This window comes from Lygodium microphyllum, chromosome 20, assembly GCF_053477565.2.
Source record: "Lygodium microphyllum isolate KBCC chromosome 20, Lygodium_microphyllum_v1.1.10, whole genome shotgun sequence".
Taxonomy (NCBI): Eukaryota; Viridiplantae; Streptophyta; class Polypodiopsida; order Schizaeales; family Lygodiaceae; genus Lygodium; species Lygodium microphyllum.
In genome coordinates this window covers 104,973,928-104,988,639 of record NC_141154.1, presented here as the reverse complement: position 1 = coordinate 104,988,639, position 14,712 = coordinate 104,973,928, and the positions used below count along the sequence as shown (strand labels likewise).

The 14,712-nt window shown below is 43.2% G+C and overlaps 1 protein-coding gene across 7 annotated transcripts in view; it reads right to left on the bottom strand.

Moving 5' to 3' along the window:
* Nucleotides 1-14,712, bottom strand: part of LOC148019207 (protein NO VEIN-like) — a 139,107-nt gene that overhangs the window by 22,004 nt on the left and 102,391 nt on the right. For 6 of the 7 annotated variants that reach the window (XM_087660751.1, XM_087660752.1, XM_087660754.1 and 3 more), the window contains one exon: nucleotides 8,163-8,420. The exons of the other annotated variant lie outside the window; for it this stretch is intronic. In XM_087660751.1, coding sequence (XP_087516877.1) covers nucleotides 8,163-8,420 — 258 coding nt within the window. The remainder of the gene's footprint in view (nucleotides 1-8,162; nucleotides 8,421-14,712) is intronic. 7 annotated transcript variants of the gene reach the window in all.

The window sequence follows — 14,712 nt, the reverse complement described above, 5'->3', positions numbered from 1 at the left end:
ATTGGGAGGACTATGAGTTCATGTTCGTCAAGATTCGCAAGGTAGCCAAGGAATTGATTGATAATGAGATCTCTCGAGAGCAAGCTTGCACACAACGGCTGATCACATCATATCGCAAGAGCAAATTCTCTGCAACATGCCAAGAGCTAGAAGAGTTGACAAAGCTAGGCTACTCTGACTCTTCCTTTCTATGGAAATGGTATGCTCTGCGCCTCCAATGGGAACAAGAGGACTGCTAAATCATGACCAACGCTGAGCAGAGACGTGCTATCAAAACCGCTAAGTACGACCCTACCTATTTGGCTCCTACCTCGTTCAGAGTCTTGGCTATTATGTGCGAACGACCTTTACAGGAATATGTCATGGCCCACCCCTACTTCGATTTATCCCGACCAAGGAAGAACTACATATTGCTAGCAAGATGAACTTCGATGACTTCCTCACTGATGTCCTGACCTACATTACACACGTAGGCATTAGATCTCATCACATGGACTATCATGCTCACTTGAATTATAACCCAAACTTCTACAATTGGCTCATGACGAAGTAAAGCACAGCAAGCATACGCTTAAATGCCCTTAACCCTTCATCCTCCAATCCTACAAAGGATTTTTATCATTCTACAGTAGGGGAGGGGGTAAGATGGAAAGGAACACATACCTTGATCTTCAAAACTTCAAACAGAACTTCAAAAGCAAAAAAAAAAGGGGGGGGGAGGGCAGGGGTGTGTGTGTGTGTATGTGTGTATGTGTGTGTTTAATAAAGAAAACTTATTCTTCAAGAAAATCTTTTACAAAATTCATGCTTAAAACGTGTGGATTGCTTGAAGTCTAAAAAATTTACATTTCTTATTAAAACAAGTGCACTATTCGATAATGTTCGATCTTAAACTTTTTTGCAAAAAGTACTCTCAAAGGAGCTAATTGTAAGCTGTTGGGCCATAACAGGAACTCGAGATGGTAGGCCAACTTCCGTTCTCAGAGAAAGAGAACAACACGTACCGATTGGCCACTAAAACATAAGTCTACAACCAACTAAAGTACCGCATCGTCAACAATTTGAGAGAACTGGTGAACAAGAAAGACGTGATGAGACAAATAGTCGACCAGTGCAATCTCCACAGATACATGGAGAAGGTTGGCCAAAACATTGACCACGAGAGATACATAGAATTCCTAAAAACTTTCGATGAAAGAAGGAACATTGACACGGTGGCCATCAAGTACCCCACCATTCGCCTGCAAGTTAAAATGGCCCATATCCTTTTCGCAAGCCAGAGATGTAATGCTCTCATGAACAAAATAGGTGTACCATTGCTGGAGAGTCTTGCAGCCAATGCCTTAGATGAGGAAAATTAAAATGCCTATGTCCGAAAAAAAATACATGCATCGGTAAAGGTACTAGCCACAATACCAAGGGTAGCACAAAACAAGTCTCCGACTACTATAGCAAAGTGCGAGAGGAAACAACCTGCCTCCAAGGCTTCGAGTGTAGGCTTTGAAGGAGAGTTAACTGTCATCATTCCGAAAGCTCTAGGAAAGGCGGGAAGAGAAGTAGCAGAGAAGACCCCGAAACCATCACCAATCCGAGAGGAGCATCGCTCTCTCACCCTATCAAGCCCAATCATCTCACTTTCAGCAGTAGGAGAATAGAGGGGAGATGAAGTCCACAAGGAATAGCAGGACAACATGGAGAGAGTTACTAAAATAAAAAGGAGAATGAACAACCATCTTAACAGCAAGAGCACAAGGACAATCAGTGAGCAACAATGCTCAAAAATTGTCAAGCCAAGGGGAGAGGAAAATATCACTCCCAAAATACCCATAAGAAGAACTTGATCCACCTCCAAAGGAAACATAAAGCTACAAAGGGTGGAGGAGGAATCGAAGAGACTAGAAGAAGAGCGCAAGAAAACGCTAAAAGAGGAGGAAAAACGACCAAGGCAAAAGGGAGGAGGAGATTGCTCTAACGAAGATGGAATCAAAGATTTAGCCTATAAGCTAGCACGTTCCAAGAGTGAACACCTCCTGGTGGAAAGGAAAGTCACAACTGTCAAGACAGGAAGGCTAGAGCAGCAACATGCATCCTCCTTGAGCACATTCAATGTCACGCAACCGAAAAGGAGACCAGACATTGGAACAACTGAAAAGAAAACTAGAGCTAACAAGGAGGGCATTGCAACATGGACTCCGTGCCACGACACTTAAGCCTAACACTGACTTAGCAGTAGAGAAGCAATGTACTCCCCTAATCTCAACTAGCTGAACCTCACAGGAACTCTCCTTGCCAGGGCTTGGGGAGCTAAAACAACAAATGCAGCCGCCTCAACAGAAGCCACTGAAGCTGGTCCAGGAAGAACTGCGTGATTCTAAATCAAATCAACAAAAGAAAGAACGAGTGCAAAAACCAAGTCCCCCTCCGTGGCCACAAGCACAGTCAAAAGAGAAAAGGACTCCATGCCAAGCCATACATTCCTTGGCACAATGAGTTTTTCCATGTATATCAGAGTGTCACAATCACTGCACCTAGGGGTCCTCAAGTTAGGCATGTCTAGTGGCCTTGGTCAACAAGCTCCATGCACATCAAGGGCAAGACACACCTAGGGATTTTGTGCTTGCCTATGGTTAGAACTGTCTCCCTAAGTCAAACCCACAGCACCTCCCCTGTATACAAACTGGGTCCTCAAGTGTGGGACAACACCACAGGCTTCCCTGAGATTCAACCCAACTCCCAGTTTCACTAGCACCGGCACCATGCAACACTGCACAATGAGGTAGACACACCCCCAGGCAGTGCACTTCCTTTTTCTTTTTCAAGTATACTCAACAATGGCGATCAACCACCAACATTCAAGGCCCCCACTACCCAATCAAATCTATTCTCGGCCTCCGCAATCTATCCTCCAATTTTGATGTTGCTTCTCTCCGTCCAATCTCCATAAAGCCCCATCACCGATCCACATGGCAACCCTTCAAACACCCGAGCCCTCATCAACAAGTGCAAAAAGTACCATGGGACTGGCACTCGGCTAGGAAGGGGATAATGTTAGCCCCAATGCAATGAAAGCAAAAAGAAAATTTAAAAGACGCATGGCAAAGCGGAAAAAGGCAGCCCCAGTTCAAGAAATGGAAAGAAAAAATGCCAAAAGCGCAAGGACAACCTTAAAAGTTCAAGGCAAGCGCAAAAGAGCAAAGGCGCAATTTAAATATAAAAGCGCACTCTAACTCCTTATAAAAAAACGCCATGCTCTCTCCTGTGCAATTTGTAAATATAGATAGGCATTGGGTGAAGGCACAATGCAAATAGGAAGGAAAAAGGAAAAGAGGACCTAGGCTAAGATGAACGGTCATGTAAGAAGGAATGGATGCCCAAAGCCAATTAGGGTTAGGGTTTTGTATAAAAGGCAAAAAGTGAATAAAGAAGCTCATTCTTGTGTGTGGCCAAAACTAGCTCTTCTCTTCTCTTCTTCTTCTTGTTCTTGCTTGCTTGAGCTTGTGCTTGAGAGAGGGAGTGTGAGGGAGTGAGGGAGGAAGTATGTGAGGGTGAGGGACCATGGTGGAGAAGCTCTTCATCTTCTCATCTCTTTTTCTTCTTCTCTTCTCTTCTCTTGTCTCACGTGCGGCAATGGAGCATGGACCTTGGAGCTTGAGGATCGAGCTTGCTTGAGCTTGCACCTTGAATCGTGGAGCTATTGGAGTCCTTGAGGGAAGAGGCAACTTGATCGAGCATGGAGCTAAGCTCACTACACTCGTAGGTGTGAGAGCATGTACAGCTATGTGAGAGGTAGCCATTGCACTTGGCTTGAAATGCTTGAAGCAATAAGCGGTCCGTGGGTCTTGGCGGTTGAGCGAAAGCTCCCACAATCAATGAGGCACAAAGTATCTCTTCATAATAAAATAAAACTCTAACACCTTAACCATCATAGAAAACCCTAAGTAAAACCCTAACCCTAGTCTCATTTAATGCTTAGGACACTAGGGGTAACAATTGCATTCAATGTAGTTTAAATGCTTAGGGAGTCTGAACCATGGATCAAAGGGCATCAACCTGTAGCCCATGAGATGGTCTACAAATTTCTCTCCATAAAATAAGAAAACTAGTCTACGAACAATGACAAAATCCTAGAAAATTAAAGGAAATACAAGGTCAAGGTTGCAGAAGTTCTTCATCCAAGGGGATATAGCAATCTATGATAGTACAGAGTATGTTAAATCATGAAACAAATGGAATCAAGTTCAAGGCTTGCCAAAAAGCTTAGAACTTTGGTCGAGGAGGAGCCTTTATGAAAAGATCTACCAAGTTGTCTTTTGTAAGTACGTAAGACAACTCTATTTCTCTACTTGACATCCACTCACAAAAATAAAGGTAGTGAACTTCTATATGCTTTGTGCGGGCATGGACCACTGGGTTCCGTGCAATGGCCAAAGCCCTCTGGCTATCAATGTAGATAATTGTCCGAGTCGTCTAGTGCACATGAAGATCAACAACTAACTTGTGGAGTAAAACACGGTCCACTATAGTTGTGAACACTGCTCTATAGTCAGCTTTACAATTGGACGTAGCACAATTGTAGTTTATCTCTTGCAAAGACAAGAAACAAGAGATCTACCCAAGAAGAAGCAATAACCACTATGAGAGACATGAGAATTTAAACATCCATTCACTTTTAAAATATTTATGCGAAGAATGTGAAGAATCATCCTTGTAGAAAAGGCTAAAATCTTGGGTACCTTTAAGATACCGAAAGATATACTTCACCATTACCCAATGAAATACTGGAGAGCTACGTATAAAGCTGCTCAACTAGGAGACAACAAACTAAATATCCGTCCTCGTGTGACATTGTGACATAGATAAATCACATATCTAACAGCCTACTAATATAAAGTAGTATGCGCCCCTTGTGGTATTTATTTATGTTATACTGCAAATGGAAGAAGTACAACCAAGATCCTCTGATCTCCTTCGCTAATCCAAGTGCCTCTTGCTGTCAAAATTGACCAGCAAGCCTCTAAACCAATTTGCCCCTTGGTTCGAGATTGGCCTTCTCCGTGCTCTTTGAAAAACAAATTTAGCCCCAAATCTAATATTGACTAGCTGGTCTCTTGAATCTCCCTAAAATTCCTCAATTTCAGCTGCCGGAATTCAATTCTTAGGCCCTTGATTCTGAGCATACACCCCGAGGCAAATATCAAAACCCTAATTTCTGCTCTATAAATTAGGATTTACAGCAAAGATTAATTGGAATCTCTTCCTTTGATGGCTCAAACTATTGGAAAATATTGAGATAACTTGAGAGAGGGCTAGGGGATGAGAGAGAATGTTGTAGAGAGAGAAACATAAGAGTTTCATCATGAGAAACACTAAAAAGCTATTGTTGCCCTGCTCAAACAACCATGGAAGCTGTCATCTACAGCTTAGGACCACCAAAAAGACTATTGCCCCCTCCTCTATGCTGTGAGCTATACCAAAAGGGCCTTGGGCTGCTGCCACCTGCTCTTGGAAGGCTCCAAACTGCTATCACATGCTGCGAGACTAATCCCTGGTGGCTGCAACTCAAATCAGCAACCTCTCCTTGCTCTCTAACAGCCTCCTTCTCTCTCACAATGGCTAGAATAGACTTCCACCATCCCCTGAAAAATGTTTTCCCCACTTACGTGGGCAAGTTTTGCCAAGTGGCAACCTTCTAATCCGATTATCCAGCTTATCAAAATAACTTTCAGAATATTAATTCTAAAAAGAAATTTAATAATATTTCTAGTACTATTAATCCCACCAACCAACTAGGCCAATTTGTCTTCCAAACAGCCTTGAGCACTTATTGACCCTTAGACTAGCATTAATTAATTAATTAATCTCTAGTCGCTAATGTTACCACTAGCATTAGTGGCCAATAAATTGCTCTAGGCCCATATCTAACATCAAATACCACCTAGTACTTGTCAGGCACAACTTCTTACAACTTTTGCCTTTGATACCCACTACATCCTCAGGGTCCTTGGCTTGTTACCATGAAATAACTGCCCATGTGCATTACATGTGCTAAACAACCTTTTTGATTAATATCTTAATCAAATGTTATTAGCAAGATTAGAGCATCTCAAAATTTCACGTCCCTGTGACATGTGGATTTGAGTATCACCTCATAGAATCCTCCTGGACCAGCAAAGATTTCTTCCACATAATCCCCTTGCAAGATGGAGTTCAACTAGTGCCTGATCCAAAAAAGCACTAGAATCCAGAATATTCAAAAGAGAAGGTCATGCTCCAGCCCAGACAGAGCAGGAACTCAGGGCTGCAGTTTTCGGGTAGGCCAGCTAGCAGCCACCAGACTGGAGCCTCTTCCCACACCAGGCAGAGCAACCACCACAGGCAGGGCTGCTCATGCGTGAACAGGGAAGTGCATGGGTCACACACGAGTGGCAGGTTCACAGGGTGCAGGCCTTCTGATAAGCAGGTTTGTGCTCTCTCTCTCTCTCTTTTTTCGCGAAGATAATTGAATTAAGTAGTAAATATTTACATCAGACCATCAGGTCAACATTCTCTCTGTATCTCTTATATTCTATTATACCAGACCATCAGGTCAGCATATACTCTCTCTCTCTCTCTCTCTCTCTCTCTCTCTCTCTCTCTCTCATATTTACATGAGGCCTGCAGGCTCTCAGAACAACCAGAACAACCTATAACATGACCAATACTAATAAATCACGCAGAAGGAACAGCTGGAGTAGAGCGAACAATCGCCAGCTAGGGAGCAGCAATATCCGGAAGAACCAGGTCAGCTGACATAATAGAAAAGATTTGCCATAAGACCAATCCACGCACACGGGCCACATTCCCATGGATGCCCGATGCTGAATCAAAAATAAAGGCATTGAGAGTATGCCATATATGCCACAGGGCTGTCCATCTAAGAAAATGAAATAGGCAGGAACAATCTAAACACAAAGAGGGCATAGAGAACATATTTCCCATAATCCACGAACGAACTGGTGTGCGGTGCTTAGTCACCGAGAACCACGAACGAACTGGTATGAGGTGCTGAGTCACTGAGAACCACACACGGGAAATGAAATTCCAGATCAGTCACGCAACAGGGCAAGAGACAAAGAGGTGAAGCAATGTCTCATCACATGTAGTATAGAAAACACATCGACCTGCAGAGATCTTTCAGGCACGGAGCACTTCTCCCGTTGGAAGACCCCCAATGAGCAGCCTCCACATGAACACTTTACCCTGATACGAAACCTTAGACTTCCAAAGCTGAATAAATCTTTCCCGCCACTTCTTTTTGCTATCCTTGAGATGCCATAACTTATTAACTTTCCCTGTGACCCATCTCTTAGCTTCCACCATCTAATGATATATCTGATTAGCTGACCTTCTCTCAAAGTCATCAAGAAGCACAAACGTCCAATCACGCCACGGATCCAATGGCTGTAACGCAGGCAAAGGAGAGAACCTCTGAAGATTGTCCTGTATGGACGACCAAATGTCCCTATATCCACAAGGCACCCTAAAGTACTGACAAATGTGCCTAAAAGAATAAAGGCAGGGCTGCCCAAGAATAACACCATCACGGACTATCTTCAACCCTAACCTAGCCATCCGATTAAACTTGTTGGAGTTCTCTCTCTCTCTCTCTCTCTCTCTCTCTCTCTCTCTCTCTCTCTCTCTCTCTCTCTCTCTCTCTCTCCATGCACATGGGCAGAGAAGCAGCAGCACGGGCAGGCAAGATGCTTTGTGTGTGTGTGTGTGTGTGACATTGGGCAGCTGGGTGCATGAAGAATGACGCAGGGGCAGCAGGCAGGTAAGATCAGGTGTTCCAGGGGCCAGCATGCAGGCGACAGCACCGTCGCTCGCTCTCTCTCTCTCTCTCTCTCTCTCTCGCACGCCCCGTCCCCCAAAAAAAAAAAAGCACAAGAACCGAATTCTTATCTTCCCTCAACACAATAAATTTGAAAAAATGAACAAAGCCCAACACATTTCCAAACCAGCAACTGAGAATACCACCTACACCCTCCACAGTTAGTTTGCTTTTCACTGCAGTCAAGCAGAGGTTTCAAGGTTTGTATGAATCTATCTCAGGTTTCAGGAGAAGAGAGCAACTAAAAGGACTATGTAGAAAACAAGAACAATCTTTAACAGAAGAGCAGAACCTGAAGAAGGAAATCTGTTTGGATTCTTTGATTGCCAGAACCAAACTGCCCACAAACTTTATAACGGAAATATAGTTGATCGATAAGAACACATCGGAATTTTCCCAGCCTGTCAGTAAAAGATGTCTGCAAATCATTATATGTATCAAAATGCCATTTCTGCAAGTATCGTTGGACATAAGGAAGTGTCCAATTGAGGAGATCAAAAAGTTGTTGGCTGTTCTGTGCACCATACAAAATGGGCTCCCGTTCAACCACCTTCACAAATCAGCACAGTTCAATCAGTCAGATAACCTGTTTACAGCATTGTAATGCTTTGTCCAGAACTACTACAGGAAGAATACCACAAAAGTCAGGAAAATTTTACCATGACAAACCCTGACCCCCAGATTTCTACTCAACCATAGTATTGAGCAGAGACATTCTAAACCAAGTAGGCAGATGCATGGGAAAGAAATGCCATTAAATAGCCTTCTTCCAGGTTTCATCAACAAGAAAGGAAAACTGTAGACCTATTATACCTCCAACAAGAAAGGAAAACTGTAGACCTATTATACCTCTACAGATTAGCCCATTTTACAGTGGAAACTGGATTGAGGACCCAAATCCACAGTGAACCTGCGAAACTGATTCTGGAGCATCTGTGAATGAAACTTAGGTGCAATCTCAAGGGTGACACCTTTCTTCATCTTTCTTTTTACCACAAAAAAGTGGCTACCTATATTACTCTAAAAGAGACATGTCAATCAGGGGTGGATAGAAGATACATGACTATATGTGGGTTGGGGCATTATTGCAAGGAGGAGGATGGTCGTGCATGGTTCTCCCTTGATGCCAAAGTGTGTTCTCAAGAGGATGATGGGTTTAGATACTTTTCCCTTCAGCGAAGAACGGACAAGCATGCATGTCCATTTCTAGGCATTGACACTCTTTAGTATGTAGATAGTATTGAGAAACCAAGTCATTCAGTACATCCGCACACCCCCCCCCCAAAAAAATCCTATTTTTGGTTTCCATTCACAGCCCCAAAAAGCCTTTCTCGGTTCCTCGAGAGAGAGTTGGGTGCCAGCCAAGAGACTTTAATGGGCGACACTTAAGACAATCTATGCGTGTAAATACGACACCAACTCCACCCATTCATCCACCCCACTCATTCATTCCTTCCAACATTCTGTCATTCTCTCTCCACATTCCTCCCTTCTCTCTCTTGCGATCCACTCCACTGAGAGAGAATGCTTGTTGGATACTATCTTCTCATCAGTCCACTCCTTTGAGAGACAAAGACTATTCAATTTCTTCCACTCCTTCAACTCCACAGTCCACTCCACTAAGAGGCAGTGACTATTGTCCACATCTCGTCTCCCCAAAGGAGCTATCTATTTCCTTACCCCCCTTGTCTTGCTCCACAGACATCGATTACGATACGAGCATTGAGGAGATTATGTGTGATACCCCTATCTCCACTCCCTCTACTAAAGTTCCAGAGGCCACCTTTGAAAGCTACCTAGCGTTTGTTCCATTGGAGCCCTAGATACATTCTTTGACCCCACCCACAGCATTTCCTTCATCTTCAAATGTTTCAAAGGCCGTGATCCATGAGTTTCTTGATTCTGTATCTCTCTCAAAGGGGGATTCAACAAGGAATTCAAAGGGGGCTCATCTTTCTTCTTCAGAGGGGGATCCCTTTCCTTCGGCTTTAGAAGGGATTCTTTCTCATCCTACCATTTTGTACATACCTTGTCAACAACCCTTGGGGTGGTTTTGTCAAAGTGCAGCGGTGCGGAAGCGTAGGACTGAGAGAGAGAGAGAACGCAGAGAGAGTGCGGTACCATCGAGCTTCTGATCAGCGGGAAGAGCCGGTAAGACAGGCACCTTCCGGTCCATAATCGTCTGGAACTCCAAGTCAATCTCTGTAGACATCTTCACCTGTAATGCCTTCACAAACGCAAAAGCAGCCCCCTCTTACTGTGAAAACTCAGCCTGCTAGGGCTCTTCCGCGTCCCAAAACTTCTTCACCCGCCGGAGGCGATGAAAAAGCAAAACCTGCACTTGAAAGCTGAAAACTCAAACTTCCTCCTCGTCAAACAGCAGTAAACAGCAGCAAATCCACCACCTGGACTCCTTTCCCGCGCACCCACGCTCGCTTCAGCCTTGTTCCGAGGCACAGCCCTCCTGCTTGCCCTCAAACGCTGAAAACCCAGCCTTGTGTCGCGATAGAAACTCCTCTTCAGGTTGGTTCTGCACTCAGTCAGCCCTTTAACACTGCTCTGATACCATGTCAGAGTGCAGCGGTGCAGAAGCGTAGGACTGAGAGAGAGAGAATGCAGAGAGAGAGAGAGAGAGAGAGAAAGAGACAGTGGAAGATGAAGATCTGCTGTATAAAGTGTGCTGTATACAAAGATATGCAGATATATACACGAGCGCAGTGCACTGGACTGCGTGTCTCCACCTCGACGATGCAACCTGCTGTTCACCTCGAAGTCCGCTGCAGTCTGCACTGTCTCCTGTCAGAAATCTGCGAACAGAGACGGAATCTGCGCGTGCCACCAGTCTGTAATCTGCGAGCAGAAAAGTGTGTCCAGACTGCAGAAATCTCGGCTATAAATAGCCAGGAAACAGGCGCCAAAAATAGGCCTGTCGGCTGCATTAAATGCAGCCGACTGTACTGTGCCAGGTCGGACTGCCACGTGGCAGTCCGACTGCACAGTCCGACTGCGTAGGATCTGATCTGCTAACAGGTTTATATCTCTATACTAGATTACCCATTTCCTCATCTATTTACTCATCCTCATTTTACCATTGACACCTAGGATCTACAAGTTCTTCCTAGTTCAAGGCTTTGGATGTTTCAACCATGGCTTGGAGGCTAGGCCTACATATACTTTCTAGCATGGAGTACAGGAGCTTGTGGCTTCTCTCCCGAAGGTTGAGATTTAGGTTCTATCAACTCATCATGTCTATTGTTCTTCACTAGATGTTACCTTACACATGGAACACTAGGATCCCATGGTTGATCTTCTCTTTCGCACTCCTCTTTTTCACTCCTTTTTGGGCCTAAGAGGGTGTTGAGAAACCAAGTCATTCAATACATTTTCCCCTCCATTCCTAGTTTTGGTTTCTATTTATAGTCTCAAAAAGCCTTTTTGGGCGCCACCCGAGAGACTTCAATGGCTGATACTCCAGACAATCTATGCCTATAAATACAACACTCACTCCACCCATTCATTCATCCCATTCATTCATTCCTTCCGATATTCTATCATTCTCTCTCCACATTTCTCTCTTCTCTCTCCAACCTCTCCAATTCTATTCACACCCCTCAAGTGGACACTATTGTTCTTCACTACATGTTACCTTACATGTGGAACACTAGGATCCCACGGTTTATCTTCTCTCTCGCACTCTCTTTTTCGCTTTTTGCGCCTAAGAGAGGTTGTTGAGAAACCAAGCCATTCAGTGCATTTTCCTCTCCATTCCTATTTTTGGTTTCCATTTGCAACCCCAAAAAGCCTTTCTCGGCGCCTCCCAGAAAAGTCGGGGTGCCACCCGAGAGACTTCACTAGATGACACTCCAAACAATCTATGCCTATAAATACAATAGTGACTCGTGGCCATTCATTCATCCCACTCATTCATTCCTTCCAACATTTTGTCATTCTCTCTCCCCATTTCTCCCCTCTCTCTCCAACCTCTCCATTGTTGTTCACAACCTCAGGAGGACACTACAGTTCATAGTTGACTTCCACCGTCTCCATCTCTCCTACTGCCACATGCCTTGTCTTCATCACCCTCAAGCTTGCATTTATGAAAGCAAACCTCTCTCTTGTTGAAGATTAGCAACCTCATTCTACAGTTGGTGTCAACTTCTACAGCTCCAAGCATCTACCTTTGCGATTCTCTAGCCTCTACAAGGGCTGTGTTTATCACTCTAGTGACTACTCCTCTATCAAGCATTAGCTCTGCTTCACTTGACATCATCTTTCTACTTGTGTTTGGCGATTCCTCCACTTGGCGTCAACACTCCATCTCGCCTCATCTTCACATTTGCATTTTGCAAACTGGCGGCTCCTTCTTCATCTAGCGACCTTCATCATCATCAAGCGTCAATTGTATGGTGGTGTTTTGCTATCCAAACCCCTTTTTAGTATCGATATTGACTCCAACAAGCACCTTTCATTAAACAGCCATCCTATTTATCCTCAACTTTCGAAATGCATGTTCATAGTTGGTGATCATCTTCTTTCACTCTAATGGGCTTAGAGGGCTGTGTTCCGCTCCCTTGATAGATGTCCTTCACCTTCAGCATTTACCTTCAACATCCTACTGCCAAAGGAATTCCTTTAAATCCCTTCAATGTGCAAATTCCCTACAAGTGCTATTGCCCGATTCAGACAGAACAATGCAGTTATCTTCAGAGCCTCGACTCCATTGTATCTGCTTGATTCACTAACCATGATTTAGTGATTTAACATTCTTCTTTTTCTTCTTCTTCTTCTTCTTCTTCTTCATTGTTTTCCGAGTTTCTCCTCTCTCTTAATATTTGCAGTACACTCTATTTCTCCCCACAAACCCTATTGTCTCTCTGGTTTGTTTTCATAGCAATCATATTTTGATAGATATGCCCATTTAACAATGAAAACCATAGTTACTAGAAATGCCCCAAAACTCCACATTTTTGCCATTTCATCGTTTATGTTTCCATTCTCATTTATGTTTCTTTTTCCACCTTTCTCATCCCTATAGCTACTGGAAAATTTCCAAAACTCCACACTTATGTCATTTCTATTTACGTTCTTGTTTCTCTTTCCATTTCCCACAACTATGGTGGAAACTGGATTGAGGACCTCAAACTCACAATGAACCTGCAAAGCTAATTCTGCAACATCTATCAATAATAGTTATGTGCAATTTCAAGGATGATATCTTTCTTTATCTTTTTTCTTTTAAACCACAAAAAAGTGGCTAACTACATTACTCTCAAAGAGAGATGCCAATTTGGGATCGATATACGAAACGTGACTATATTTGGGTTGCCGCATTATTGCCAAGAAGATAACACCCTTGTATGGTTCTCCCTTGATGCCAAGATCTGTTCTCGAGACGATGATGGCTTTAGATGGCTTTTCCTTGAGCACAGAATTGATGGGCATGCATGTCCTTTTCCGAGCATTCACACTTGTATGTGCGTCGGTGATATCCACTGGTAGTGGCTAATTCGTAACACATATACATCAAAAATCACCCATACTACTCTTCACTCTTTTTCTCTCAAGCACCCCTCTTGAGAAATTTATCAAACAGTTCTCTATGTAAGAGGTAACTCATAGCATACTCTAACATGCTTTACTACATTATATGAGGAGATGCATACTTTCTTGTAAACAATAGTGGTTTTAGTGTATCAAAACACAATTGTTTTGCCAAATGTTCAAACATTACACTATCATTATGATTTTGGGGGCTCAAAAACGGCCTAAGTTTTAGCTAAATCTTTGCAAGGACCCCTATTTTAAGCCTTAAAAGTGAGAGTTCACTAAACAAAAAGCATTGCTCCTATAGCTAGAAAGCCCATGGAGTACACCTAGACTACTTCGATGGCTAACTAAATTTCTTTTTCAACTTACATTCAATGTGGAGAAATTCATCCATTCTAATATTGCTTCTTGTGCTAACATTTGGCTAGGTTCAATTAATGTATAGAGGAAAATGTTTAAATGATTAAGCTAAAAAGGGTATGCTTTAACACACAAAGAATTGACTACAATCAAACACATACTAAGAGGAGGCCCCTCTGTTAGCATGGGGGAATCGTATCCAAACAAGTGTCACGTCTTCTCTTTCTAATATATATTTGTAGTGGTTTTTTCCCAGAGAAAAGTAGAAATTCTATTAACAATCCTTAAAACAAGTATCCCAAGGCAAAATGTAAAATAGAAAGAGCCTTATAAGGGACTTCCATATCAAAAAATATGTAGCAAGGAGAAGTCTATTACAAAGCTTGAATGAGCAACCAATCGAGAGGCCTGTAATGCAAGACCATTTGGGTCTAAAAATGGAAAAGAGTGCCAAAATCCAATGTCCTAAGAGAAGCATCTCTCTTCCTCCTCATAGTCTCCAAATTTGCCCTATATTCACTTCCATCTCCTGTTGAGAGTGTGCACAATCTTTGTCCAAACCTTGGAGAGAGTCTTTACAATAAGTATGTCCCAAAAATCACTAGCTTGGCTACATCTAGCTCTTCATAAGTAGCAAACATTAATGCTAGCTATGAGCTCCCATTTGTGACAATGCCCCTAAGTTCACACTCTACATATGAAATCTAGCATGATAATCATGCTCACAAGCTGCCCCAAAACAAGATAGTCATGGTGCACCTATACATCCTCAATCCCACAAGTTGGACCTATGTTTGTGAACCAAGCAACTGTCCTTACTAGCAATCATAGTCTCTAGTGCCATGAAACACCATCCTAAGGGCTCTTCTCGAGACGACCTGAGCCATAGATGTTTGTTTAAACAGACACAAAGAGAGAGAGAGAGAGAGAGAGAG